The 27,998-nt window shown below is 42.2% G+C and overlaps 1 protein-coding gene across 1 annotated transcript in view; it reads left to right on the top strand.

Moving 5' to 3' along the window:
• The first annotated feature begins 301 nt into the window (after window positions 1-301).
• The window catches only part of LOC126069489 (MAP7 domain-containing protein 3-like), a 34,626-nt gene continuing 6,929 nt past the window's right edge, over window positions 302-27,998 (top strand). Inside the window, exons 1-10 of the mRNA XM_049872934.1 lie at window positions 302-651; window positions 4,915-5,019; window positions 6,905-7,006; window positions 14,820-15,157; window positions 15,773-15,867; window positions 16,133-16,344; window positions 17,612-17,747; window positions 19,001-19,148; window positions 23,245-23,350; window positions 24,531-24,720. Of these exons, the coding sequence (XP_049728891.1) occupies window positions 321-651; window positions 4,915-5,019; window positions 6,905-7,006; window positions 14,820-15,157; window positions 15,773-15,867; window positions 16,133-16,344; window positions 17,612-17,747; window positions 19,001-19,148; window positions 23,245-23,350; window positions 24,531-24,720 (1,763 nt within the window). The 5' untranslated portion in view covers window positions 302-320. The remainder of the gene's footprint in view (window positions 652-4,914; window positions 5,020-6,904; window positions 7,007-14,819; window positions 15,158-15,772; window positions 15,868-16,132; window positions 16,345-17,611; window positions 17,748-19,000; window positions 19,149-23,244; window positions 23,351-24,530; window positions 24,721-27,998) is intronic.

The raw sequence follows: 27,998 nt of genomic DNA on the forward strand, positions 1-27,998 counted from the left end.
TTGGCCCCTACACCCCTCACTGGGCCTCTTTCCCTCACTTGGGCCTTTCTTTCCGTCGTGTTTCAAAGACTAGGAAACTCATGGCACAAGTGCACAGGAGAGGCAGTCAGCGCCCCTGAACTGAGCGAACAATGGAAGGCTGGAATGTTACTGCGTTGCAGGTAGAGGTGATGAGCAGAATAAAGGAACAGAAGGCCAAGTCAGTGATGATTGGCTGGTCCTGAGGCTAGGCGAAGGGAGAGCTTGCCACTCAGGCTAGAGTCTCTCAGGAGGTGGTAGAGGCTGCTCCGCACCTGAGGAAGTGGTGCGTGGCAGGCACCATGGAGAGCCCACAAGAACCTAAGTGGGCGCGGCGGCGGCGACGGCGGGGAAGGCCACCGCTTCCGCAGCCAGAGCCAGAGCCTGAGCCTGAGTCGGAGTCCGAGTGGGAGTCGGAGACACCGCCCAGGCCCTCCCCGCCCCCGGCCCCCGTGCGGCCCCGGGCCGGGATTCACCCCCGGGCGCCTGGCGTGTGGCCTGACCGGGAGAAGCCCCGGTGCGCGAACCCTATAGTCTGGGAGCCGCCGGAGATCATCCGCTGGGATTTGAAGAAGTGGGAGGAGACCGACGCCTACTACCGCACATCCCTGAAGGGGCTAAGGCAACAGACGGGTGAGCGGGTCGGCGGCTCCGGGGAGCTCAGGCCTGCGCGGTGGTGGGCTGCCCGCGGCCGGGGGTCTTTGCAGCGGTGTAGCGGGCTCCAGCAAACTTCCCTCGGAGTTGCCCCGCGCCATCTGGTCCCCCTCACCCCTCCTGTCCTTCAGGGTTCCCGGGGCGGGACGCGGGCGGTGGGCGGGTGGTTGGTGGAACGCTTGGCCAGGGTCACCAAGGGCAGAACTCAGGCGCCAAGGGCTGCAGTCCGGCGGGTGGGCGGGGAGGGGGGTGGCGTCGAGGCTAACAGGCGTCGCTGGCCCGGGGGGGGGCGACCCCAGACCCGCAACGGCAGGAGCCTGGCTAGTGGTTGGGCGGCGACCGCCCGCGCGACCTAAGGCAACTGCCCCTCAACCGGCCGGGAGTGCGGGGACCACGCGGACCCGCGCGTGGAACTGCCGTGCGCCCGGGGAAGCCCTTCCAGGCGGGGGAGACTTGGAGTCCCCTGAGTCTGGGCTCGTCCCCTTTTGCTTTTGAAATCGTTGCCTCTTCCAGAGCTCCTCTGCACCCTCTTGCTCAAGGGCCGGTCAGGAAGGAGCTGTCGGGCTGTTTGTTTCTCCCAAAGTTGGGATGAAACTTGGCTCTCTGCTCTTCCTGATTTGCATGCTAACACGTGACTTCGACAAGATGTCACCTTCCGTGGGACATCTTGCAGTCCCTAGGCTGAACTGAAGGAGAATGAGCACTTCAAAGTGCTGTCTTCTAAACTGGTTCCATCACCCAAAAGTTTTTTCCTCCGCGAAAACCGTGAATTTTCTGAGACTTGGCACCATGTGTCCAGGAGATAGCGCCACTCGCTACCTGAGCGCGATCGAGTTTCTTGCTTTGCAGAGGGTCCTTTTTCGCCTGCTTTCAGACTACTTACCTCGAGTATGAGTCTGAGTACAACAATTTTGTTGACTTTACTGAAATCCTTAGGAATTTTTCATTGCAGTTAAAAAATTGAGATCTGACAAAAAAGATTAGAAGGCAATGGGGTAGTAAACGCCTTGAACCAAATCCCCGAAGAACGTGCCAGTAACAAATACACTTTCATCGTTCAGTAAGAATTTTCCATTCTCTAGTTCATGGGTCTGGTCCATCTAGAGAGTTTGCAATAAATTAAGATGATTTTATTGCTTTCTGACACCTAAGGCTCGCTGACATTGCTTTACATTAATGATTTCTATTAACTAGTACTAATTCCAGTGTGCTAAAGGAACTGTGAGGAGCCCTGGTCGGCAGTGTGAACCCCCCAGCTAGCTGCTCCACCTCGGGGCTGGTGGGGTTTGTGGCAGTCTGCTTCCTTAAGGATTAACAGCCTTGAAAACCCTACGGGCAGTTCTACTCTGTCCTATAAGGTCGCTGTGAGTCAGAATCCACTCCACGGTTCACAACACCAACAACCAAGGACCTGTGGTCTGTATATCCCCTAAAAAACCAAAAAGCCCTTTGCCATCGAGTTGATTCCGACTCATAGCAACACTATAGGACAGAGTAGAACTGCCCCACGGGGTTTCTGGTGGATTCGAACTGCCGACCCCTTGGCAAACAGCCATAGCTCTTAAGGACTATGCCACCAGGTTTGCCATCCCCTAAAAACATTTGGATATTGAATTTTGGAAAGTGTTTTAATATTATGTATGGGACAGTTGCTGGAATTCACAATACTTCAAACCAAAAAATTAAAGCAATGCAAAAAAAAAAAAGCCTTAACCCAGAACCCTAGTTTACATCCTTGCTTCCCACTTCATGCCAGGAATTGAAACATGACATGTTAGACTTTCACAGAGCACCAGCTTGACTAGAACTGCCCCTTGGGCTCAGCGTTTTCTTGAAGGGAACAAGGACAATGAAATGTCTTTGCTCACAAGCCCGTTTCTTCTCCTGTTGGACTCCTGGCTCCAAGAGTTAAAACACTGTCCTGAGCAGATAACTTACTTGGCACAGTAGAGAAGAGCATCTATAAAAACTGTCGACATACGTACATTATACACAGTACACATACATGTTTATCGAGTTATGTTTACAAAACACACATGTACGTTTTTTTACAGAAGTGTTTTAAAATAATATTTTTAAATAATATTTCAACCAAGTAAGCATAGGAAACATTGCCACGGACTCATCACCTTTCTCTTCTGATTTTCTGAATTGACAAATGACTTCTCAGTTTAGAATAAATTATTCCAAAGAATATTTTCTGCAGATGCGGAAGCATCTACTGAGACTGAGAGCCAGATTGCAGATTTTTAGGGCCACAGAAACCTGAAGGTCATCTAGCCCAAGTGTCTCATCTATAAATCCCATGCAGCTTCACCAACTCGAATGCACACTCTAATGGGGAGCTTAATATTTTTCCAAGTAGCCATTCCATTGTATTCTGCTTTAAATGGTAGAAAGTTATCTCTAATTTTCACTATCTTCCAGACATGCTGTCTTGTGGATTGCACTTGATGTCTTCTGGAAGTCAGCCCTGTGACTTTGACTGTTGTTTTAGGCAACAGTTTGCAAGTCGGCCTTATTTTTGTGGTTCCCTGGCTGCAGAATTCTTACTTTGGTTTCTTACGAACTTTTTCCTAATAGTTTCCCACCCTCTTCCTGGCCTAAGGATGTGTAACCTGTCATAATGTTATGAAGAGAGGCCCTTGGCATCAGTGGAATGGATCCCAACTGCTTTGAATTTGGGTGGATCAAGGGGCAGGGCCAGCAGCTGTGGGGAGAGTCAGCTCTTCCTGCTCCTAGCTGCTGCTTGACTCCCCAGCGGGAGCTCAAGATATGGGAGTTTGTGGCAATTGCTCATTTTTATTGTTATCCAAATAGCAGTGAGTAGGAACCCACTCAGCAGCTCCTCCAAAGAAAGGCCTGGAGACCTGCTTCAAAAAGATTACAGCCAAGAAAATCCTGTGGAGCAGTTCTACTCTGTAACACGTGAGGTTGCCATGAGTCAGGGGCAAACTCAATGGCAGTGAGCAGCAACAAGTACTCAATCTATTCATCTGCGAAAATGAGTTTCATGGTATGGTATTCTCTGCCAAAACCGTAGTCCTTTTTGTGGTAAGAAAACTTGTGATGTACTTTTGTGATCTATACCCTTTGCTGCCTAATAAAAATACTAGCTTATGTGATCTAATATTTCTAGTTAGCGCACCAGGAAGCATCTTGGGGGAAAAGGTCCTGGAGAGATGGGGCTAGAAATTTTATGTTGAGCTCTGAGAGGGATTTCAAGAGCAACAGCTGTAGCAGACAATTTAGAATTGCTGAATTAGTATTACATGAGTGTTTGTCATTGTCATCATGTGGTATTAAGCACTTTGAGGTAACTGTCCTTGAGCACAGCCTTAGGAAGATTATTGCCATGCTGAACAAGTTGTCTTGAAGAAGTATCCTCCTTCCTTCCTTCACTTCTGCCCTTCCTTCCTCCCTTTCTTCTCTTCCTTCCTTCCTTCCAGCTTGCCCTACTAGAGCCAGATGGTGTGTGTCTTTTGGGGTGGGGGCTGGAGAGAAGCAGAAACTTTCCACTACACTGAAGTCAGTAATGAGCTTTCTATTCAATAGAGAACCTCAACATTTGAATGACATCTTTTTTAAAATCTATTACATGCATTTCTTTTTCTCCAGTGTCTAAAAGGTATTCTTTAATTTTGGCTCCTAGCTTCATCCTAGTGGTTCTTAACTGATTTGGGTTTGTTTCATTCTGACACTTACTAGGTAGATAGGATGATTGGATAGGTAAGAATCTCCACCCTAAAGGGTTTGTCCACGTTTCCCCTGAGAGGAGAATGGTTTTCTTTTGAATGTCTTTTACAAATTTTCTCTAAACTTGGACTGTTCTTAGCCACAGCACAATAGTACTCTCTTTAAGAAGAAGAAGAAGAAATTAGGTGGTTATAAATGATGAATGTTGTATTTTTAAAATCTTTCCATTGCTGTATTTCAAAGTAAATTTTAAACCCAAATGTACATTTTTCATTTATTTATAGTTGAATCAACACTATACCTTTGGATCTTACTTCTTTCTGCCTGATTTTTTAAACAGAAATATGCATGGAAGTGGTGGTGGGAATAACGAACTAATTCATAGAAAAGTTAATGTGATTTTTATACAATCTAGCCCTTGAGAAGTAGGTTATATTTTATAATAAAGTTCCTTTTTACAATTAAACCAAGTTCTGATTTCCCCACTTACTACCTGTGTGACCTGGGAAAGTTATGATTACAGTAAATTTTATATCTTCTTCTCAGTCAATAGACATCCTATTTCTCCTGAAAAACCTGAACAAGAAAATGCTCGCTTCGACAAATATGGGTTTACATCATCTGCAGGTTTTCCAAATCCCTTTAGTAACGGTAAGTAGTTATTTCGTGTATTCTACTAAGTTACCATCACATGAAAACAATTCCTTATATGTATTTATACACTACCACTTCTTCTTTAGACTGCAGAACATTTAGATTTATTTCAGAAGAGCACCACACGATTCTCCAGTCAACAGAGAGAGGGATGGCATGACTATTTTATATTTTCACTTTCTTTCATAATTTATACTGTTAAGACTCACACACTTTCCAAGGATGAGTCTGAGAGGTCTTTTGTTTTATCATTTGTCAGTCTAGGTGGATCACATTTTCTCTTGTAATGGTCTAAGAACAGTCGATTTCATTAACCGACCCCCCCCCCCGAATAAGCTTTCCCAAAGCACTTTTATGTATAGCCGGGGTTCATTCACAGATTAATATGGGAAGATTATTCTCTAGCATCTTGCTTGTCATATGATAAAATTAGTTTTCCACCAACTAGATCTTCTAGAAAAATTTTTAAAAAATTAGATAACATAAATTGCAACGGCATGTTTAGATGGAAAGCCTGGTGGTGTAGTGGTTAAGTGCTACGGCTGCTAACTAGAGGGTCAGCAGTTCGAATCTGCCAGGCACTCCTTGCAAACTCTATGGGGCAGTTTTACTCTGTCTTATACGGTCGCTATGAGTCGGAATCAACTCGACGGCACTGGGATTGGTTTTTGGTTTTATGTTTAGATACTTTCAATTCAAGATATTGTAATTCTTTCATAAGCATTGACTACGTTTTACTATCTAGTTGCTTTAAGGAAATAGCAAAGATTTATCCCACAGACATTCATTACATTTTAATTTGATTAGCAACCACTCATATGCTTTGATTAATATGTCTCCTTGCTTCAGTAATGAGACATGGAAAGAGAAGAGGCAGAGGGTGAATTTCAAGGTAATGTGTGGTTAGATTGCACTGTGGGAGCAATTCCAAGTAACTTTTTAAATGATTTCTTTACTAGTTTATAATACGAGAAGATACATGCGGAAGATATTTTGTGAAATAACTTGCTTAAAGGTATACTATGTTGCACACTGTGAAATAATGAATGCTGTAAATACTCATTCCAGAGACAATAAAATAAAGCCTCTTCAATCCAGGGAGATCAACATTTCAAACTCAAATGAAGTGCAAAATCTAAAGAAACCTGTTTTAAATCTTGGTTGATTCAAATTGTCTATTTTCCGTTCACTCAGAGCTGACTCATGATAACTCATCATTTCTTACAGTATGCTAATGAAGGATTTGTTATTTAATCACGATTGAGTTGATCAGTCTTTTGTGGTTCATGAGACTAAATCACATTGTTAATTCAAGGAATTTTTAAATGACACTATATTGTCAATATGTACCTTAATTTACACGTCCCCAAAAGAGAAATTATTCTATAAGCCAGCATTCCCCAGTATTCTGAGCCAAAACCTTTCAAATGAAATGGAACAGTATCTACACAGAACAACTTACCCTAATGAATGACTTGGGTTGCTTAAACTGTGACATCTGTAACAAATGGTCATGCTCACTTGTGTTTCTAAGAAACACCGGTTATGACTAAATTATTACTGTTGTAGTAGACGTCTTGGATTGGGTCCCAAAATAGTCCTAATTTGGGAACTTTGACGTTGTTCTTCAGTATCTGACATCTTCCCTCTTAATTTTTACCATGTTCTAACTAATTTTATATCATTTCAGATAACTTACTAAAAGAGTAAGCTACTGTGCAGTTTGGGGATGTAGAATCTCTGCATAATATCTGAAATTAAATAAATTCTCATAAGCAAGGGTAAGAAGATAAAGGTTTGAAGAAAGGAGTGGTTCACTCCTGAAATAATATATTTAATTCTTTTGTGAAAAATATAATGTTCCTTTGTGCTTCATCTCTAGTACCAGACGAAAGAAGCAGAATCTCCTCTTTAGCTACAAAAGATATGAAGCCGCACGCATGTCCTGAACCGGAAAAACCACCAAGGGAAGAAAAACCACATGGTTAGTCATTTCTAAGAAACATCTAAAGTTTTTTTTTTATCTAAAGTAGTGCTTTAAAGGAGGTCAATGTATGTCAAGACTGACATGCTTGTGAAGTCAGGCCTAAAATTGGCAGCCAAAACACTCTTTTTTTTCTCTCTAAAAAAAAGTACCTTCCGTGCCATGCTTATTTGGCTGAGGCCAGATGAGTCTGTCTCTAAATGAAATATATAAATCCTACCATCATCTGAGCAAGGAGTCTCTACTGAAGCTGAGGAAATAAACCATAGGAAGTCGCAATAGATAAGAGAAATTTGTGCTGGAGGATTTGATTCACTTCCGACATTTCTTGTTTCTCTGTCAGCAGTTTGCGTTTAGAGGTCCTGAATTACTGGCCACATTTGGAACCCTGTTGCTTCACAGCATTCCTCACATATTCTTTGTGCACGTTTTCACGGCTGATGGTTGTGCCCAAGATGTCATAATTATTACTAAAAAAAAAAAAATTATTACTAAAGGACTTCTTTATTTAGAGTCATTTCCCTTTTAACATTTCCCTTTCTGACAGGCTTGTTGCTTTTGTGTTTTACCCGACCATCCACTGACAGAAAACTCTCTACTAAGTTTACTCTGATCAAATCCTGTTGGTGCAGGTCAAATGCCACTGTCACAGGAATCTTTATGAACATCAAGATTTAATGGGGCAAAATTTTTATGACAAAAGCCACTCTTAACAAAAGAACTCAGTCAATCCCTTAGAGCTTTAGGCAATGGCTTTGACCCCTGTGGTTGTCAGTGACATATATCTGTAGGAATTCATGTGAAATCATACAGAACTTTAGAAATTCAAAATAATTATTAACATTCTTATGTCGTATACAACTTTTTCTTTATATGTGGGTTCTTCCATAGAGACTCCATACAGTGGGGTATAGTTCTGCTAAATAGATTACTGAGATGCCTTCATTGGGGTTATTGCGGTGTGGTGTGGTGTGGCCTTTTCCCCTTTATTGCAGGAAAAAATCACTTACATAAAGGATAGGGCAGTCCAGTCAGATGGCAGTGTCCGGTCCCGTTGTGTTAAGCGTTGCTCTCACCGCCTCTACTTTGAGGCTGGGGAAGTTATCACTTGCAGCAGTTCACGTTGCTGTCTTGGCTTTGTGTGTATTTGTGAGACCCCACATTGAATCCACTTTGATTTGTTCTCATTTAGTTCGTTACTTGTATGGCAGCCCTCAGGAGAATGCTTTTGTCAGTCGTCTGCTTGTCCCAACAGAAGTGCCATTGTTGTCGTTGTTGTTAGGTGCCGTCGAGTTGGTTCCAACTCATAGCGAGCCTATGCACAACAGAACGAAACACTGCCTAGTCCCGAGCCATCCTTACAGTTGTTGTTATGCTTGAGTTCATCATTGCAGCCACTATGTCAATCCACCTTGTTGAGGGTCATCCTCTTTTCTGCTGACCCTATACTCTGCCAAGCATGATGTCCTTCTCCAGGGACTGATCCCTCCTGACAACATGTCCAAAGTATGTAAGACGCAGTCTCTCCATCCTTGCTTCTAAGGAGCATTCTGGTTGTACTTCTTCTAAGACAGATTAGTTCATTCTTTTGGCAGTCTGTGTTCTAGTCAATATTCTTTGCCAACACCACAACTCAGAGGCGTCAATTCTTCTTCAGTCTTCCTTATTCATTGTCCAGCTTTCACATGCATATGACGCGATTGAAAATACCGTGGCTTGGGTCAGGGGCACCTTAGTCTTCAAGGTGACATCTTTGCTCTTCAACACTTTAAAGAGGTCCTTTGCAGCAGATTTACCCAATGCAATTCGTCTTTTGATTTCTTGACTGCTGCTTCCATGGATGTTGATTGTGGATCCAAGTAAAATGAAATCTGTGACAACTTCAATCTTTTCTCCGTTTATCATGATGTTGCTCACTAGTCCAGTTGTGAGGATTTTTGTTTTCTTTATGTTGAGGTGCAATCCATACTGAAGGCTGTGGTCTTTGATCTTCATTAGTAAGTGCTTCAAGTCCTCTTCACTTTCAGCATGCAAAGTTGTGTCATCTGCATAACGCAGGTTGTTGGTGAGTCTTCCTCCAATCCCGATGCCCCATTCTTCATATAGTCCAGCTTCTCGGGTTATTTGCTCAGCATACAGATTGAACAGGTATGGTGAAAGAATACAACGCTGACGCACACCTTTCCTGACTTTAAAAAATCAATATCCCCTTCTTCAGTACGAAAAACTGCCTCTTGATGTATGTAAACGTTCCTCATGAGCACAATTAAGTGTTCTGGAGTTCCCACTCTTTGCAATGTTATCCATAATTTGTTATGATCAGCACAGTCAAATGCCTTTGCATAGTCAATAAAACACAGGTAAACATCCTTCTGGTATTCTCTGCTTTCAGCCAGGATCCATCTGACATCAGCAATGATATCCCTGGTCCCACGTCCTCTTCTAAATCCAGCTTGAATTTCTGCCAGTTCCCTGTCGATATACTGCTGCAGCCGTTTTTGAATGATCTTCAGCAAAATTTTGGCTTGCGTGTGACATTAATGATATTGTTCTATAATTTCCACATTTGGTTGGATCACCTGTCTTGGGTATAGGCATAAATATGGATCTCTCCCAGTCAGTTGGCCAGGAAGCTGTCTTCCATATTTTTTGGCATAGACGAGTGAGCACCTCCAGTGCTGCATCTAGTTGTTGAAATATCTCAATTGATATTCCATCAATTCCTGGAGCCTTGTTTTTTGCCAATGCCTTCAGAGCAGCTTGGAATTCTTCCTTTGGTACCATCAGTTCCTGATCATAGGCCACCTCTTGAAATGGTTGAACATCGACTAATTCTTTTTGGTATAATGACTCTGTGTATTCCTTCCATCTTCCTTTGATGCTTCCTGCGTCGTTTAATATTTTCACCATAGAATCCTTCACTATTGCAACTCGAGGCTTGAATTTTTTCTTCAGTTCTTTCAGCTTGAGAAATGCCGAGCATATTCTTCCCTTTTGGTTTTCCATCTTCAGCTCTTTGCACATGTCATTATAATACTTTACTTTGTCTTCTGGAGCCGCCCTTTGGAATCTTCCGTTCAGTTCTTTTACTTCACCAATTCTTCCTTTTGCTTTAGCTGCTCGACGTTCGAAAGCAAATTTCAGAGTCTCCTCTGACATCCGTCTTGGTCTTTTCTTTCTTTCCTGTCTTTTCAATGACCTCTTGCTTTCTTCGTGTACCATGTCCTTGATGTCATTCCACAACTTGTCTGGTCTTCTGTCACTAGTGTTCAATGTGTCAAATCTATTCTTCAGATGGTCTCTAAATTCAGGTGGGATATTCTCAAGGTCACATTTTGGCTCTCGTGGACTTGCTTTGATTTTCTTCAGTTTCAGCTTGAAGTTGCATATGAGCAATTGATGGTCTGTTCCACAGTCAGCCCCTGGCCTTCTTCTGACTGATGATATTGAGCTTTTCCATTGTCTCTTTCCACAGATGTAGCCAATTTGATTTCTGTATATTCCATCTGGTGAGGTCCATGTGTATAGTCGCCATTTATGTTGGTGAAAGAAGATATTTGCAATGCAGAAGTCATTGGTCTTGCAAAATTGTATCATATGATCTCAGGCATTGTTTCTATCACTAAGGCCATATTTTCCAACTACTGATCCTTCTTCTTTGTTTCCAACTTTCACGTTCCAATCGCCAGTAATTATCAATGCATCTTGATTGCATGCTCGATCAATTTCAGACTGCAGCAGCTGATAAAGATCTTCTATTTCTTCATCGTTGGCCCTAATGGTTGGTGCGTAAATTTGAATAATAGTTGCATTAACTGGTCTTCCTTGTAGGCGTATGAATATTATCCTATCACTGACAGCGTTGTACTTCAGGATAATCTTGAAACGTTCTTTTTGATGGTGAATGCAACACCATTCCTCTTCAAGTTGTCATTTCCAGCATAGTAGACTATATGATTGTCCAGTTCAAAATGGCCAATACCAGTCCATTTCAGCTCACTAATTCCTAAGATATCGATGTTTATGCGTTCGATTTCATTTTTGATGATTTCCAATTTTCCTAGATTCATGCTTCATACATTCCAGGTTCCAATTATTAATGGATCTTTGCATCTGTTTCTTCTCATTTTGAGTCATGCCACATCAGCAAATGAAGGTCCTGAAAGCTTAACTCCATCCATGTCATTAAGGTCTACTGTACTTTGAGGAGGCAGCTCTTCCCCAGTCATCTCTTGAGTGCCTTCCAACCTAGGGGGCTCATCTTCCAGCACTATATCAGACAGCGTTCTGCTGCTTTTCATAAGGTTTTCACTGGCTAATGCTTTGCAGAAATAGACTGCCGGGTCCTTCTTCCTAGTCTGTCTTAGTCTGGAAGCTCAGCTGAAACCTGTCCTCCATGGTTATCCTCCTGGTATCTGAATACCGGTGGTGTAGCTTCCAGCATCACAGCAACACACAAGCCCCCACAATATGACAGTCTGACAGACACGTGGGGGAGAAGTGCCGTTAGCTAGAAGCAAAACTGTTGCTTCTTTTTATCCACCCCTGGAAAAGATCTTTCAGGTAATAGCCATTTGGGAGAAAGCTTAGGTGTTAGACTTTGCACTGAAAAATAGGCTGCACCACTTAATTTGTTACATTTAGGGAGAAAACTAATTTAAATCAATAGTTAGCAAATCAGTAATTTTACTTAATGCTTTATGTTGCATATTTCTTTTTTGACTTCTAGCATGATAGTTACTTGGTTATAGGTCATCTGTAGGATGAGAAAGCTAACTTTGGTGGTGGTTTCAAAGCTCTGTGGGTTGCTTGACGTGCACTTAAGTGAGGTCACTGCCTTCCAAAAAATACTGGATTTAAAAAGGATGGAAAAACTTAGTATCAAAGGAGAATGTTTCCAACTCCACCCTCTTTTTTTTTTCCCTAAATTATGGAAGAATAGCAATGAGCTCCTTTTCCACTTTTAAATAGGGAAATAAAGATTGTTGAAGTAAAAGAAAACAAATCTTCAGGATTATGTGGACTTTCTGATTTATAGGCCACTCAAACATGCCTGTGGGACCCAAAAAAAAAAAAAAACCCAACCCCGTTGTTGCTGAGTCAATTCTGACTCACAACAACCCTGTAGGACAGAGTAGAGCTGCCCCATAGTGTTTCGAGGACCGGCTGGTGGATTCCAACTGCCAACCTTTTGGTTAGCAGCCAAACTCTTTAACCACTGTGCCACCAGGGTTTCCACCTGTGGGTAGCAAGACCCAAAAAACCGACTGTGTTCCATAAGGTTTTCAATGGCTGATTTCTTGGAAGTGCCCTCTGGGTAGACTCAAACCTCCAACCTTTCTGTTAGTGGCCAAGCTTGTGAAATGTTTGCCCCAGCAGGGATTGCCAAAAGAAGCCATTAATAATGGAAAACTTGAATGCATTGTTCTTTCATTTTTTTTTCCTCTTTCTCATCCAGTCCACTTTTTCCTTTCTAGAATATATCCCACCTCCTTTGCTTTTTTCTGTCAATATTCTTTACGATTACTAAATGAATCAAAAATGGTACCACAGACTTTCTTGTAGTGCAGCCTTGCTTCCTTAAGTTCTAATTCCTGCCTTTGTTTCTGCCCTGTTGTATTTATGACAGATTATTTTCTGCCAGTCTGCCCCAGTCTACTGTAGGATATTTCTAATTACCTTCATTTTAATTTATCACACCCCCATCAAAAACTCACTATTTTGTCTTCAATTTGTATCAAAACGCACTGCCGTTGAGTCGATTCCGACTCATAGCCACCTTATAGGACGGAGTGGAACTGCCCCATATGGTTTCCAAGGAGCAGCTGGTGGATTCGCTCCAGCTGCCGACCTTTTGCTTAGCAGCCATAGCTCTTAACCACTATGCCACCAGGGTTTCCTAAGCTAATGAAAACTAGTTATCCTACTTAGGGTTCTGTAAGTTTTTCTGTAGCACAGAAACTATTGGTGTTCAATAGTGTGACTGTTTAGGGACATGCTGATAGGTAAATAAAATACTTTCTCCACCAAAAACGAGAAACTAATAATAGCATTTAATTTTGTCAAAACTTTTATTTGTAAGTAGCCAGTCTTTGGTAATTTGTTCTATTTGATGAACTCATGTTGCCAAGCCTTAGGAAAGCCACCACCAAATAAGTGTTTGAAAATGTTTGCTTTCATTATTTACACAAGCAATAAATATTTAGTATAGAAAAAAAATTTTTGATGTAATCAGCTATTATCCCAACCCACATCGATAACTTAAAATTTTTCTTTGCATTTATCTATATTTTTCACAAAATGGGATCATAACCCACTTGTACTTAAACTCAATATCTACCATTTTCCCTGTCCAAAAATTACATTTTATTACTCGTAGTGATTGTTTTAGTATAGTCCATATCTCCTGTTGACTATTGGGACTATATTTTCAGTTGTTTTAATATTATAAACAATGGTATAGTAAGCAACCTTGTACGTACACTTTTAGGTACTTATCCGATTTTCTCCTGAGGATAAATATCTAGAAGTGGTATTGTTAGGCCCCCCAGGGAGGCTGTACATAAATCTGTACTTCCACCAGCAGTGTGTGAGGTGGCATGGTTCCCAACATTGCTATTATTGTTTCCCCCATCTTAGCTGACAACTGATTATTTTGCCTTTTTTTTTTTTTCGGTCTTTGTCCATTTCAGGAAACCCTGGTGGTGTAGTGGTTAAGTGCTACAGCTGCTAACCAAAGGGTTGGCAGTTCAAATCTGCCGGGCGCTCCTTGGAAACTGTATGGGGCAGTTCTACTCAGTCCTATAGGGTCGCTATGAGTCGGAATCGACTCAATGGCACTGGGTTTGGTTTTGGTTTTTTGTCCATTTCGTACATAAAAAATATTTAGCTTTTCAAAGCTGGAAGAAACCTTGGAGATCCAACCCACTGCGGTGACTGTTCTAGTACATGCTTCAGTATTGGTGAGAAAATGCTCACCCTTACATTATATCCTAAAACAATCAAATATGGAAACCCTCGTGGTGTAGTGGTTAAACGCTACAGCTGCTAACCAAAGGGTCGGCAATTCGAATCCACCAGGCGCTCCTTGGAAACTCTATGGGGCGGTTCTACTCTGTCCTATATGTTCGCTATGAGTCAGAATCGACTCGGCAATGGGCTTTTTGGGTTTTATAACGGTGTACTCTCTGACCCTAATGAAGATATTTAGGTTACTTTTAAGGGGTGTTCAAGATCTTGTAATTTTCTGTGAAAATGATTCTGGAATACAGTGTGATTTAAACAGAAATGGCTTCTTGCGAACACTGACTTAGGAGAAGCATCTTATTTTCATCTGTAATAGAGTACTACTTTCACAACTGTTGATTTTCCTTCTGAATTATTAACCTCATGACGGTCCCATCCTGAGTCTGTGATCCATTTCACTAAAGATTCCTGTGTTGTGTGTAATCTCTGTGGTTTCCTAATAAACACAGTCTCTCTGTTCTGTGTTCCTACTCTTACACTGTAAGAGCTGTGGTGGTGCAATAGCTAAGCGCTCAGCTGCTAGCCGAGACGTCAGCAGTTTGAACCCACCAGCTGCTCCACAGGAGAAATGCCTGACGATCTGCTCCCGTAATGATTACAGCCTAGAAAACCCTATAGGGCAGCTCCTTTCTGCCTAGTTCCTTTCTGCCCTATAGGGTTGCTATGAGTTGGAATCGACTCGATGGCACACAACAACAACATTCTTATAATGTGTACTTTTTGCATTTTTGTCTTGTCAATTTTCTAACTTCTTGGAATTTCACCCTCTGTCCTCATTCACCTATAGGCATCGATATACTGCAACATATAAGGACGTCCTTACGTAACCAGAGTAATAACGAATTGAAGCCTACTGTCATGGCTCCTCAATTTAGAGTAATAATGCCTCACCAGGCAAAAATAGAAATCTCTCCCAAGGTAAAAGTAGAAGTGTCCCCCAAGGTCATGGTGGAAGTGTCACCTGAGGTCGTTGTGGAAACTACTCCTAAGGCCAAGGTAGAAGCCTTCCGGAACACCGGTGCGAAAGCCTGCAACAAAGCCAACATAGAAACTTCCCCTGTGGAAACGCTTCCCAAGGCTGGAGTCGCAGCATGTCCCAAGGCAAAAGTGAAAGGCTCAATAAAGGTTTGTTATTAATCACCATTTATCAACTCGACTGCATCAGGTTTTTTTTATTGACAATTTTTCTATTAAAATGTGTATACTTAGTTGTACAGATCATGATAGGTCAGATTTCACAATATACCTGACTTCTTATTTATAGTATTCTGCAATAAAATTTCTCCAGCAGGATAACTTGTTTAAACTAATCCCTTAAAATTCTCTGATATTCATTGTACCAGAGGTTTCCCCACAAAAACTGGAATATTAGCTAACTTTTAGTGCAAGAGAGAAAATGTAACAGCTTATATGAACTATGTTTCTAAACTCTGAAGAAAACTTTTTGAGAAGGGTTCCAAACCCTTAAATAGGATTTGGAAATGAAATTAGGTTTTGAAGAAAAAAAAAAACTTTAAAGTTTGTTGTTTCTGTAACCTGCTTGAATTGTATAATATGATTCGCTAGTCTGGAAGACTGTATCTCTATACCTAATGCTAAGAGGCACTAAGGGAAATTGTCAAGCATTAAGGAAAGCTGGAACTGTAATTGTATTTTATTCAGAATATTTTTCCCTTGAAAAGCCAGCTGCAGTAAAATAAATGTTAGTAATTTCTTATCTTACCGTACTGATCTGTTCAGAAATCAGAAATTGTCAAGAAGCCAGCATCTTCGAACATATCACGTTACAGACGGCCATCTTCTGCAAGCAGGCAGCATCCGCCCTCTCCCGGCAGGTAAGTAGCTTGCTCATCTGCAGCTGCGCTGGATAAGTGTTTACCAGGACAGATTTCACCAAAATGAAATAGTGAGGTATGCCTGGTAATGTAAATGTAAAGAAAAACTTTTTTTTAACCTTTAGATTTACTTTTGTCTGTTATAAAAATTTCCAGATTATGATATTGTTATCTCATGATACCAAGACATTATATTTTATGAAATTAGCACTCCTTCATTACAAAACCACATCATACTTGCTCATTAACTATTACTTTTTCCCAGCAGGCAAATCCAACAGAATAACCCTCCGTCGCCTTTACCTATCATATCGAGACAGTCAGCTACATCTTCTAATGCTTATAAAGTAACACCTGTTCGAGACACCCTGTGTGCACCAGACACATTAATAAGTATTACCAAAAAGAGAAAAGATGCCGTTTCTAAAGCCATTAACAAACGTCAGGCTCCGAGCCACAAAAATAGGATCAAGGAAGGTAAGTTCTTTCACCAAGAACTTTACTTTGACCACACCGAAACTCTTAAGGTAACTAGCATGGTTTGGGAATGGCCAACTTCATTTTATTCCCCAGTTTAGAGAAGTTTACAGCGTGATCTTTCTTTTAGATCAAGAGAATTTCACAAAATACTGGGACACTGGAATGCATCTTCTCTGCCTGTTTGTTCTTTATAAAACTTCTTACTCCCACCCCCTTGTTGTTTTGGAAAATTCATTTTTGGAACCAATGTTAGAAGTTCTGGTTGGACAAGAGGGTTGGCCTAGGTGATCCCTACTGTCCCTTCCAGCTCTGATTCTGGATGGTTCTTTGAATGGCCCTAAAGTATTTTCATCATCAGAGAGAACACATCTAGCCATTTGCACATGGGCAGGTTTCCATCCAGAGATGTAGGTAAGTTGCCACAGACAGACCATAGCATGTGACACATCTTGGTTTGCACAGTATGTGTGTTCCTCGAAGTGCTGTGTTGGTATTTTGCCTGTCACATATATTCTTAATACCTGAGGACATTACTTAATTTTAAACACATGAAGGCATTTTACTTTTGGAAGGAATTCCACAGTGAATCCTTTTGTGATAGAAGTCATCTTTCCAAGTGTTCATTCCTGATATCTAAAAAAATTTTCCTTTTCCTATGTGGTTTGTTTAAAATGAGGGAATTAGGCATGTAGACTAAGTTACTAGGCTAACAGGCCTCCAGGTGGTCACCTATTTTCCTAATAGCTGTGGTTTCTTTAGTTTCTATAGTTAACCACTTTATAATCAACCAAATACAGTAATATACTGCTCTCAGCGTTTAGCTGAACAGTAATTATTTAGTAAAAACCATGTACAAATCTCAAAACGTGTGCCGGTTGTATTTTTGTTTAGTCAAGCATTTAAGATTTTTTTTCTGATCCTTTGACTCTAGCATAAACGTGTCTTCCTCTATACTCAATATGTTTCATCTTTTCACATAGGGTCAATTTATTCAACTGTCCTAAAACAGCTAAAACCAAAGTAGGAGTACGTTATTCCATTTTAGAACAAGTAGTTGATAAAAAGGAACAAAATGCTACTGATGTTTTGAGGGGGGAAGTTGGGTTTTGAGCACAATCTGTAGATGACTTCTTGTTTATAGAGTTTAGAGCTATGCACATACTGCTTGGCTTTTGAATGTTTATGGTTGTGTTGCACCTCTTTGTTGAACTGAGGAGGCAGCAAGTTTCCCAAACTAATTGTTTCCTATGTTTGTTTAAACTAGAGGCCAGCGTTAAAAGCATATCTGAGACTATGAGTGTCGAGGAGATAGCAAAACTCCTGGAAGAAAAACGACGTCTTGCTCAGGAATGGCGAGCCAGAGAAGAAGAAGACAGAGCAAGAAAAGAAATACAAGAGAGGTCAGCCCAAACTCATCCTTTCCATACTGTACGTTGTGGCTGGCTTTGACTTTTGAACAAAGGTCCAAATTTTGAAAGTCGTAAATTTATTTTCAAGTGAGGTGTCTTATAAATTCTAAAAGACTAATTGACTTTTTCTTCCGTATGAATCAGAAATGACTTATGGCCTTCTAAACAAGTACAAAAAACTTCCCAAGCCTTTGTCAGTGGCTTAGCAGAGAGGCCACTGGTCTTCGGGTGAATGCTTAGCCCTTTTTAGGCTCCATGAATCATGTGCCAGTAAGATGTGAGATACAAATGCCGAAAGGGAACCGAGCTCTAGGCCAGGCTCTGGTCTCTCAGCAAGAGCAATGGAGTGATCACACAAGAGTGTTTTCATTTGCATTCACTGGTCTCAGCCCCTTATTTTTAAAGACTTTTGTAACTTTATAATTTGCAAAACTGCAAATTATACTTAATCCTGTTTTGCTTTGCGTGCTGTCCCATGACCTTTGTGACACCTGAGTCTCATCAGCCAGGCAAATTATTGCTGGAATGCTGTCCTGTGGGCAGCAGGGCACATGGACAGGTACAGACATTCAAACTCAGTCTGAGGTTTTCTGGATCCTTGGTCTTGAGGCCCGTTTTATGTTTGGTCCTGTGATGGAAACCTCTGTCCACTGCCTGCAAGGAATAACTGCACAACTCTACTGCCTCTGTTCTTAGGTATTAAGTGTTCTTTGAAACACAATCAACTACTTTCCATGTACTTTCTGCATTAAAGGAGGAGAAGGGGATATTGTGAATGGCAAAAGACTATAAATTATATTATTCATCTCACATAAATGACCTAATTAATTTCGCATTTTGAAAGCCCTGAATACCAGTCACTGGACGTTCCTCATCCAGGCACCACCAGACACTTCTCTGAATCGCCCTTCCATTCCCATGTGAGCTGGTGTGTGGCCTTTTGGAGGATCCCGTGTCTTTAAAACAGTTAAGAAGGAAGGAGACTTTGTCTCTGTCATATGTGCATGTAAGATACAAAGCAGTCTAGTACTTGATAGAATTCTTTTCCTACTCTCAAGGGTTAGTTTCCCGCCTTTAAAAAGGGTGAAATTGTGCAAATCCTGCATGGTAACAACAGAGAAAATATGAATCTGGTGTAAAATGTATTCTACACAAGCAATTTAACTCTAAAAATGCACATACTACTGCAAGCTGTATATGGTGGAGACCAAGATAAATACTAACTGTTACTTAAATATTCCCAGTGTCATCTGGAAAATGAAAGTGCTGGCAAAGAAAGCAACTACAGGACTAGGCGGAGATTTCTCCGTGTTTGAAGATGACCGGCAACGAAAGGACGTGAAAACGAAGAAGGGATATCAGAACTACCAGGATCGAGGAATACCGTCTCAGGTTTGCTGGCTCTGCACTTTATCAGGGGAGAAGAACCAGTCGAGAAAGTTCAATTGAAACCCAAAGCACAAATCTCTCCCTCCAAGAAAGAAGATGAGCAGTTGCAGAGTTCCTGTCTGCATTTTGACATTAAAAACTAGTTGTTGTCGACTGGACTCAGACTCTTAGTAACCCCATGTGTGTCAGAGTAGAACTGTGCTCCATAGGGCTCTCAATGGCTGACTTTTCAGAAGCAGATCACCAGGCCTTTCTTCTGAGGCACCTCCAGGTGGGCTCAGTCCTCCGACCTTTTGGTTAGCAGCTGAGCTCACGTTAACAGTTTGCACCAGTTTTTGTTTGTTTTTACTTAATTTTTTTTTCAATATGTATTAGGTGGTGCATTGGCTTATCCAGGTCACTTTTAGAACTCCTTGAGAATAATACCTAGTACCCCTCACACAGACCTTGGCCAATTTCTTAAGTTGCTGTTAGTTGCCATCAAGTTGTCACTGACTCATGGTGACCCCGTGTGTCAGAGTAGAACTGTGCTCCACAGCGCTTTCAATGGCTGATTTTTTGGAAGCAGATCCCCAGGCCTTTGTTCCAAGGCACCTCAGGGTTTACTCGACCCTCCAACCTTTCTGTTCGCAGCCAAGCAACATTAACCATTTGTAGCACCCAGGGACTCCAGATGAAAAGTCTCAATGGCAACTGGTTTACCTTTTTAATTACACTCTAGCTGCCGTCTAATACCACTGCAGGCTACTCTCAGCCACTCTCAGCCACCCTTGGCAATATCCTAGAATGAGAGAGGGGCAACTTAAAGATCAGCAGCCCTTTGGTTTGTCTACATAAACAAAATAGCAGTCTGGTGACAGCAAATCCAAATTGCTCGCACAGGTTTAACATCCTGTGTCAGTTTTCCCAATTTTGCATTCTGCGGTGCCACACACGACACTCACAACTACACCTCCCACCCCATCCCCCAACAGAAAAGAATAACACGAATACCTCTAGGAGTTTCATCAAATCAACCAGTAAGAATGTCTCATCCATCCACATTCAAATCACTATGTAAATAGATCCCCAGACTGTATGAATTATTAGCATTGCCAATTTCTATTTCCAAGTTTAGTGTACCACTCATGAAAACTGGCGATATGTTACAGAAAGGATAGTAGACATTTGCATTCGATGAGGAAGTCCCTTTGAGAAGGAATTCTCCCAGTGCTTTTGATAAATGTAAGAGTTGTGGCTCTGGTTGCTGTGTTACTGGCTAGCTACACAGTCACTTATTTTTAAACCTTATGGTCTGATGTTCCTCATGATCACCTTGAGCTCCTGGAGGAGAACAACGTGCCTTCTAAATCTTCAAGAAAATATTTAGCCTGGTTTCATGCATTCTAACAAGTGCTTTGGAGACTAATAATTTATGAATGTCATGTATATGAGAACTCTGGAGCAAAAGATGCCATTGCTTTGTTACGCTGGGTAGTGTTTACTGCTGAATTCTTTAAACTAGCATTCTCTGGTGTTGCTGAGATAGAAGAAGATTAGGTGGTATTTTTGTACAAATTGCTTAGAACGGGGATGCCAAAATAAAAACTTAGGAGGAAGCTGAGAAAGAGAAGAAGGAACGTGAAAGACTTACGTTGCAAAATTTGTAGGAAAAGATTGGAGAGAAAAAAGGTACTCTATGTTTTTTGGGTTTGATTTTTTGTTTGAAACAGCAATGGACACACGGTATCAGAACATGTTTTTGAAAATCAGAAGTAAGTTCTGTGCAAATGCCTAGTGGTTTTCCCACTATACTCTTTCCTTATCCAAGGATCTGACCTCTCCTAAATGGAAGGCCCTCTTCTTTGATTGGCCATACCCACTGGTGGCCATTACATTGATGCCTCAGTTGACCTAATCTCTAGGAACAAAGTTCATTTGAACCAAATTACTGGAGTCGTGGTGGGGGCTGGTGGCAGTTAGAGTTTCTTCTAAACTGGACCAGAAATGGCAGCAACTGAGTGAGGAGCGGTGGCCAAAGGGCAGGCTGTTTTTAAGGCAGGGCCTCACACCTGTCACTCACATCAGGGAGCAAGGAGGTCCAGGCTGAGGTGCTGCAGGGCCTCTCTGTCGGTACATGAATCACCCTGAGGAGGCCAGGGAGCTGCAGCTCTTTCTTCCCACCTTCAGGACAAGAAGGGGCACTGGGGAGGGAGTTCTTCTCCCTCCCTAGAACACATCTCTCCTCTGTCTCCTGTGTTTCTTCTCTTTCCCGTAAAGAAATCTCTGATAGTGTCGCATCACTGGGACGCACTTTTCATTATGACCAGCTTTCGTAACAGTCTTTTGAGGCTAAAATTAAGTTAAAAGCTCAGATTGGCATGCAGTAGTGCTTAGTCTTAAATAATGAATTTCCACGACTGCTAAGTTAGGAGGGAGAAGTTGTCACTGGGATTTCTATGTTATAATAACAAGTACAACTGCCGCCATTTAAGGCACTTTATAGATGAGTGTGAAACTGGAATTAGAAGATGGAGCCTGGTGTCCAAGGGCCTTTTGTTGGTTAAGTTTATGGTTTTAGACCAATCACAAATATTGGCCGCTTTTGCAAACTGGAAATAATCAACTTCTTCAGGACCGCTGTCTGGTTTTTAATCTGTGTTTTCATGTTTGGATTTTTATTTTCCTTTAAATAGAGAATAGAGGAAATTATGCAAAGAATGAGAAAGAGCGACATAAATTCTTCCAAAGTCAGTCTCCTGACCCCTACAGGCGGTGTGTAAGAATTCCTGTTGCTTCCCATTCTTGCCGACTGCCTCGTCTTTGCCAGTCTGGTGGTACTGAAATATAGTATCGTATTTGCATTTCCCCGATTATTTTACTCTCTTGCGAGAGATGCTTGTTCAGGTCTTTTGCGCATTTTGCTTTTGGATTAATTTGCCTTTTTCTGACTTGTAGTTCTTTAAATGCTCTAGATATGTTATATGTGTTGCGGATGCCTTCTCCCAGCTGATGCCTTGTCTTTCTTTTAACGTTGCCTCCTGCGGAACAGACGTTCTTAACTTTAACGTCATCGGACCTATCAATAGTTTTTGATGGCTGCTGAGGTTGAGAACTCTTCATATGTTTATTGGCCATTTGGATATCTGCTTTGGCAAAGTGCCTTTTCTCAAGTCATCTGCACATTTCTTCTTTGGTTATCTGCCTTTTTCTGATTGATTTGTAGGAGTTTTTACCTACCCTTATGAATCTTTTGGAAATGTGTATTGCAGGTATCTTCTGCCACACTGTCATTTGCCTTATAGTCTCTTACTGTCTTTTGCTGAACAGAAATTCATAATTTTAATGCACTCAAATTTATCCTTTGTTTTTCCCTGATGGTTAGTGCTCTTTGGTTCTGTTTTATATACATTTGCTTCCTCTAACTTCTTGTCTTTTAATGGATTGTATGCATTCAAGGCTTTTTTCCTCCATCTTTAGAGTCTATGCCACAAAACTGGTATGTTGCCTGTTCACCATTCCCTGGCTGTGGGCGTTCATATATTTAGGTAGCGCAAGAATCTAGAATAGAAGTGTCATTTCTGAAAGGTACTGGGAGTTACCATCTCAAAGATCGTTCAGCTCGTTGGACTGAGAAATTTTATCACAAGCAACAGCCAGGAACTTTTTAGCTATTCAGCATTTGGCCCCACCTTGTAGGAGCCCTGGTGGCACGGTGGTTAAGCATTTGTCTTCTAACCTAAATGTCTGCAGTTTGAATCCAAGGTGCACCTTGGGAACCCTATGGGGCAGTTCTACTCTGTCCTGTAGGATCAGTATGACTCAGAATCGACTCAAGGGCAACAGGTTTGGGTTTGGGTTCTTGGGTTAGCTAAGGTAGGATCCCTTGTGGGCAAAGAACGAAGGCCAACCCAAAGTAGCTGGAAGACACAGCTCGGACCATCTCTTCCTGCCTCTTGTAGATTCTTGGGGCCATTTAAAGAGCTTAGGTTTTGCCTTTGAATTGCAATGCTGACAGTTAACAACCAGTCCAGCCCTTTGAAACCTCTCTTCTTTGAAATAACTCAGCCGGGATGATTGACCGTTAGGCATGATCGTGGTTTCCTGTTTTTAACTGCAGGCCTCAGGGACACCTGGATACAACAGGGTGGAGGCGGATGAGACAAATGATGATGACGGAAGGACAGGATCTGATGATGAGTCATTAGATGAAATGGCCTCTTCAGGTTTGCTTGCCTTTTGAGTTCTGTTAGTCACCGTTTAGGAGCTAGCCTGCCTAGGTTCATAGCCAGGCTCCTCCACATCTAAGCTGTGTGCCTTTGGCCAAGTTACTCAACCTTTCTGTCCTCAGTTTTTCCCACCTGTAAAAGAGGAAACTAATGTTTTCCTCCTCATAGGGCAGGCATGAAATTTCAACAAGATAATCCATGCCATGCTAAAAATAGTGTCTGGCATATAGTAAACTCTCAATAAACATTAGCTGCTGCTGTTAACTATTTTCATGTTGTGCTAATAGATGCGATTAGCTAATAGATCCTAACTAAGGAGAGCTAGTACATCCACTCAGAGCCTAGTAAGGCATGTGTGCTTGACCACAGGTAGAATTTCACTTCCACCTCATTAAGAAAAACTGAAGTGTGTCTGGGATACCCGAGTGCCTCTAAAATTTATTGTTGATTTCCTTCTGAGCAAAACCTACTGTATAGTAGCAGGAATTGGCATGTGAGAACATCATCCATCCATCTCCCTCCTGCAAGTGGGTCTGGGACTCAGAAGTCAGGCACTCAGCACAGGGTGGTGGGGATACAAAGATGAAAAGACAAGGCCCTCAGCTTCTAGGAACCATAGCCAGTGGAAAGCCAGACATAAGCAAACAACTACCACAGATAATTGCATTCAAAGACATTTGGGCAAAATGCAATGAGAACATAGCAGCGGTAGGAGCACCTGGGTCTGCCTCAGGGCAGTGAGGAAAGGAAAGCTTAAGGGAGGAGGTCATGTCTGAGGTGAGACTAAAATAAGAGGCGGATTTGCCAGGTGGCTAATTCAGGAGAGGGATGAGAATCATGGTGCACTCCTGTCCTGACCCAAAGGGAAGAAGACAAGTTCCTTAAAGGTAGCCCCTTGGTGCTTTGAGGGTAGGGCAAGCAGCTATGCCACATGGTGGCCCTGTGCTTTCCTGGCCAAGGCCATGGCTGCAGAAAATGAAGCCACTCGGGGCCAGTGGGCCTGCCTCACCCTGTCTCTTACTGCCTTTAGGAAACCTCCCCCACCAGCCCCAGCCCCACCCCACACACAGACTCACTTGCTTTGGATTTGGATCCTAAGAGCAGTCAGGAGCATAGCCATCACCTGTGCATTTGTTGTTTAAACTCTGGTTTTAATCTTGTTCTTCTTTTTTTCTAGCAATTTTCAATGATATCAATATGCCCCATAAACTCAAAAACAAAATGAAAACTGGCAAAATTCCAATGAAACTGACCTACCTTCACGCTAGTGGAGAACACATAACGAAAGAAACCAAGTCATATAAGAGTAATGCAAAAATTCCTAAGAAAAATGCAAAAGACCCATTAACTCAGGCCAAAGGGTCAAGGTGAGTCACCCTGTGGGCTTATTACAATCAACTTCGTGGAACTGGGATTGACTATCCTAGAATTAAACAATATTTATTGAGCTCTTAGTTTGTACCAAGCACTGTCGAGCACTTGACTTACAGAAACAAACTCTGATCCTGACAACACCTGGCTAGGGAAGGATTATCATCTCCATTTTTACATGTAGGGGAACTGAGGTGCAGAGAGACAAAGGCCTCATCTAGTGCTGCTATAGCACAAATAACCAGAAGTGGGCGGCCTTAAAGAACAGACATTTATCCTCTCACAGTTCAGGAGGGTACAAGTCTGAATTCAGGGTGTAGCTGTAGGGGGACGTCCTTTGTCTATTTTATCTTCTAGTAGCCAACAGTCCTTGGAGGTCCTGGGCTTCTAGATTTAACTGCCTCCGTCATCAAAAAGCATCTGTCTTGCCTCTGGTCCACTCTGTTCTTTTTATAACTCAGGAGTGATTAGATTTAGAACCCACCCTACTTGGGTATGGCCTAATTAACACAACAAAGACGACCCTATTTCCAAAAGAGATTGCATCTGTAGGTACAGGGATTAGGATTTCAGTACACATTTTGGGGGAACATAATTCAATCCAAACACTCTTTACTGCTGTCTGATAAAAAAAGAGAAGGGGGCAACATTTATTGAGTGATGGCCATATCTCAGGCATTTCACATTACTTTCATTCTCATTGCAACTCTTGGAGTTGAATATTTAATATCCTTGTTTTACATATGGGAAACTGAGGATCAAATGTTAACTACACCTTACTGGCTGTGTTCTTAATCAACTTGAAGTGGGGACAGAGTCCTGGAGCCCTATGTACTTCCCTAGCCTCTAAAGCTTCATAGGACCTAACTTGTATTCTGTAATCTCCAGGGTCCCTTCCAACCTTCCCAGTCTATGATTCTGAAAGTTTATTTAGTTCCAGGGTGTTTCTTAGAAATTAATTAAAGGATAAAGCTGCTTTCGGGACAAAGCTGTTACAGCAATTTCACGAGTTAGAGCCGCCTGCCACAAATAGCCAATTCTTGAGACAGGGGTGAGGTGGGTAGCAAGAGCTTTATTAGATATACCAGTATATGGAGACAGAGGGGAATGATCTCCTCCTAAAGTCCTCTGTCTCACCAGACTACCGATGGGTTCGGGTTTTTAAGGGAAAAGGGGACATAAGTTTTAGAGTCTTGCGAATGTGCACTCTCTTTCTTCTGTTTGGTTTTGGTGGTCCTATCTCAAACATGTTGATTTTGTCCTGCCATTATCCCATCAGCTCAGGGGGTAGCTAGCACCATCTTTTGTCTTATTTGACAGGCTTAGATCAATATCACTTGTTTTCCACAGTCTTAGAGGAAACATTGGTTAACAACCATTTGGGGAGCTAACATCAGGATCTTGCTTGGAGGCAGGGATGGGCTATGGGAGGGAGGGGAGAGAAAGAAGAAAGAAGGAAAAAAATTGGCTCAGGTACTGTTTAAGACATGGCTGAGCAGCCTGTTTCAATCCCCCCTTTTTGTTGTAGGTTTCTCAATTTTGGGAAACAGGGCACCGTGTCTCTCTCTAGCTACTTCCTGCTGGATGGGGACGTCGGATGGGGAGAGAAACCTGACATCTACTGGGGTCATATACAGGTTGCGGTTTGGAATGATGAAATTTGGCAATGTCTTGTTGAATTAAGTGATGCACATCCCTGGAGTCTGGGAAAGGAGTAGTTTGGTCTACCAGGGCAAAGACCTCTCCAGCCTTGAGGGTGTTGGTGGCGCCCCTGGTAACCACTTTTATTAGACAGGGGGCACAAATGCAGACCAAAGTGACTGTTACTCCCAAAGTTATTAAAGGGGTCAACCAGGACCCCAAGATGGGGAAAAGTTTAGTGAACCAATCCCACATGCTCTCTTGCCTAGGTGTTGGGGCAGTCCATTCGGTGATAAAAAAAAAAAAAAATTTTTTTTTTTTTTTTTTTATCTAGTCCTACCTCTACTTTTCCGGTGGCATTTATCCAGGTTTTGTTAATCGCAGCACACACTCCTCCCTATTTGGCTAATAAGAAGTCTAAGGCGATTGTATTATTTAGGACCACTTCTCTTAAGGAGTTTAAAGAGGTTTGTTGTGCTCTAAGCACCTTTTCAGTTCCTAGGGCTAGCAGGTGGATAGTATCTGACAAGTCTCTAATGGCCGCTTCCATGTGGTACATTCCTAAGCCTGGAATAATTGTTCTTAAGAACCACCACCCAAACCTGTTTTTCTCTAGAACAAGGTTACTTTCCATCCCTGTCATTTCTAGGGATGTAGGATCTACTGAAAACACATCCCTTTTCTTTCGGGGGATCTTCATGGTGTGTTGGGCAGATGGTGGATGAACTTGGGTTGGGAAAGTCAGGAACCCCAGAGTACACTGTCCCACAAAGTGAACTCCTATTAAGCATTGAATGGCCCAGGTGTAAGGTGATGGCCTAGGGACAGGAACCTCACTGGTGCGGTAGGGTCTCCCTCCACATAGGAAGGTGTATCTTGGTGGAGCACACAAGGATAGATTCTTATTGGGGCTATTGGGAATACTAGAATTGATGTGAATCAACTGGGGTATGGTCAAAGATTCGTTGTAGGATGAAAGAAGCTGAAAGTCTTGAAAAACCTGCTGTGTGACTTTAGCTCGGGGACTTTGTGACTTTGTTTCCCATTTGGTTCCTGAGGTATGATTATAAAGATTAGCGAGGAGAAAACAAGGTATGGGAAATGGGTACTGTATGAGCCGAGTTCAGATTGGGGCCTTAGTGGCATGGTGAGTTAAGGTACAGTTAGGGACATCCTTGTGATAGTCAAAAATTGGGGCTGCCATGGGGCTTAAAGGTGCTCCTGACCAAGGAAGATGATGGCATATTCAGCAGTTGCTGAGATTTCCCGCCCCCCGGCCACTGCTTGGGACATGGTGACTAGGCCATTGGATGACCAGCCTCACCCATCTGGGAGGTGGGCAGGCTCTTGATATCCTACAACAACTTCCTGGATTCCTTCCCCTCTCCACTGATTTCAATATCTTTTGGCGACCCTTTTTAAGCTTCACACAGTAATAAAACTCTACGTCAGACAAGGTTATATCTGAAATAATGATTGAAAAGTCTCGATTGTGTGACCGAGTGGTGTTAGTCATGGGGGTCACTCGGGAGGAGGCAGCAGTTTTGAAGGCCCAGACAACCATCTGTTCTTTCTCCTGGGTTACCAGTATCCATTTAATGGGGCTGACTGGAGTCAGAGACGATACGACACA

The sequence above is a fragment of the Elephas maximus genome, chromosome X, assembly GCF_024166365.1.
Source record: "Elephas maximus indicus isolate mEleMax1 chromosome X, mEleMax1 primary haplotype, whole genome shotgun sequence".
NCBI lineage: Eukaryota > Metazoa > Chordata > Mammalia > Proboscidea > Elephantidae > Elephas > Elephas maximus.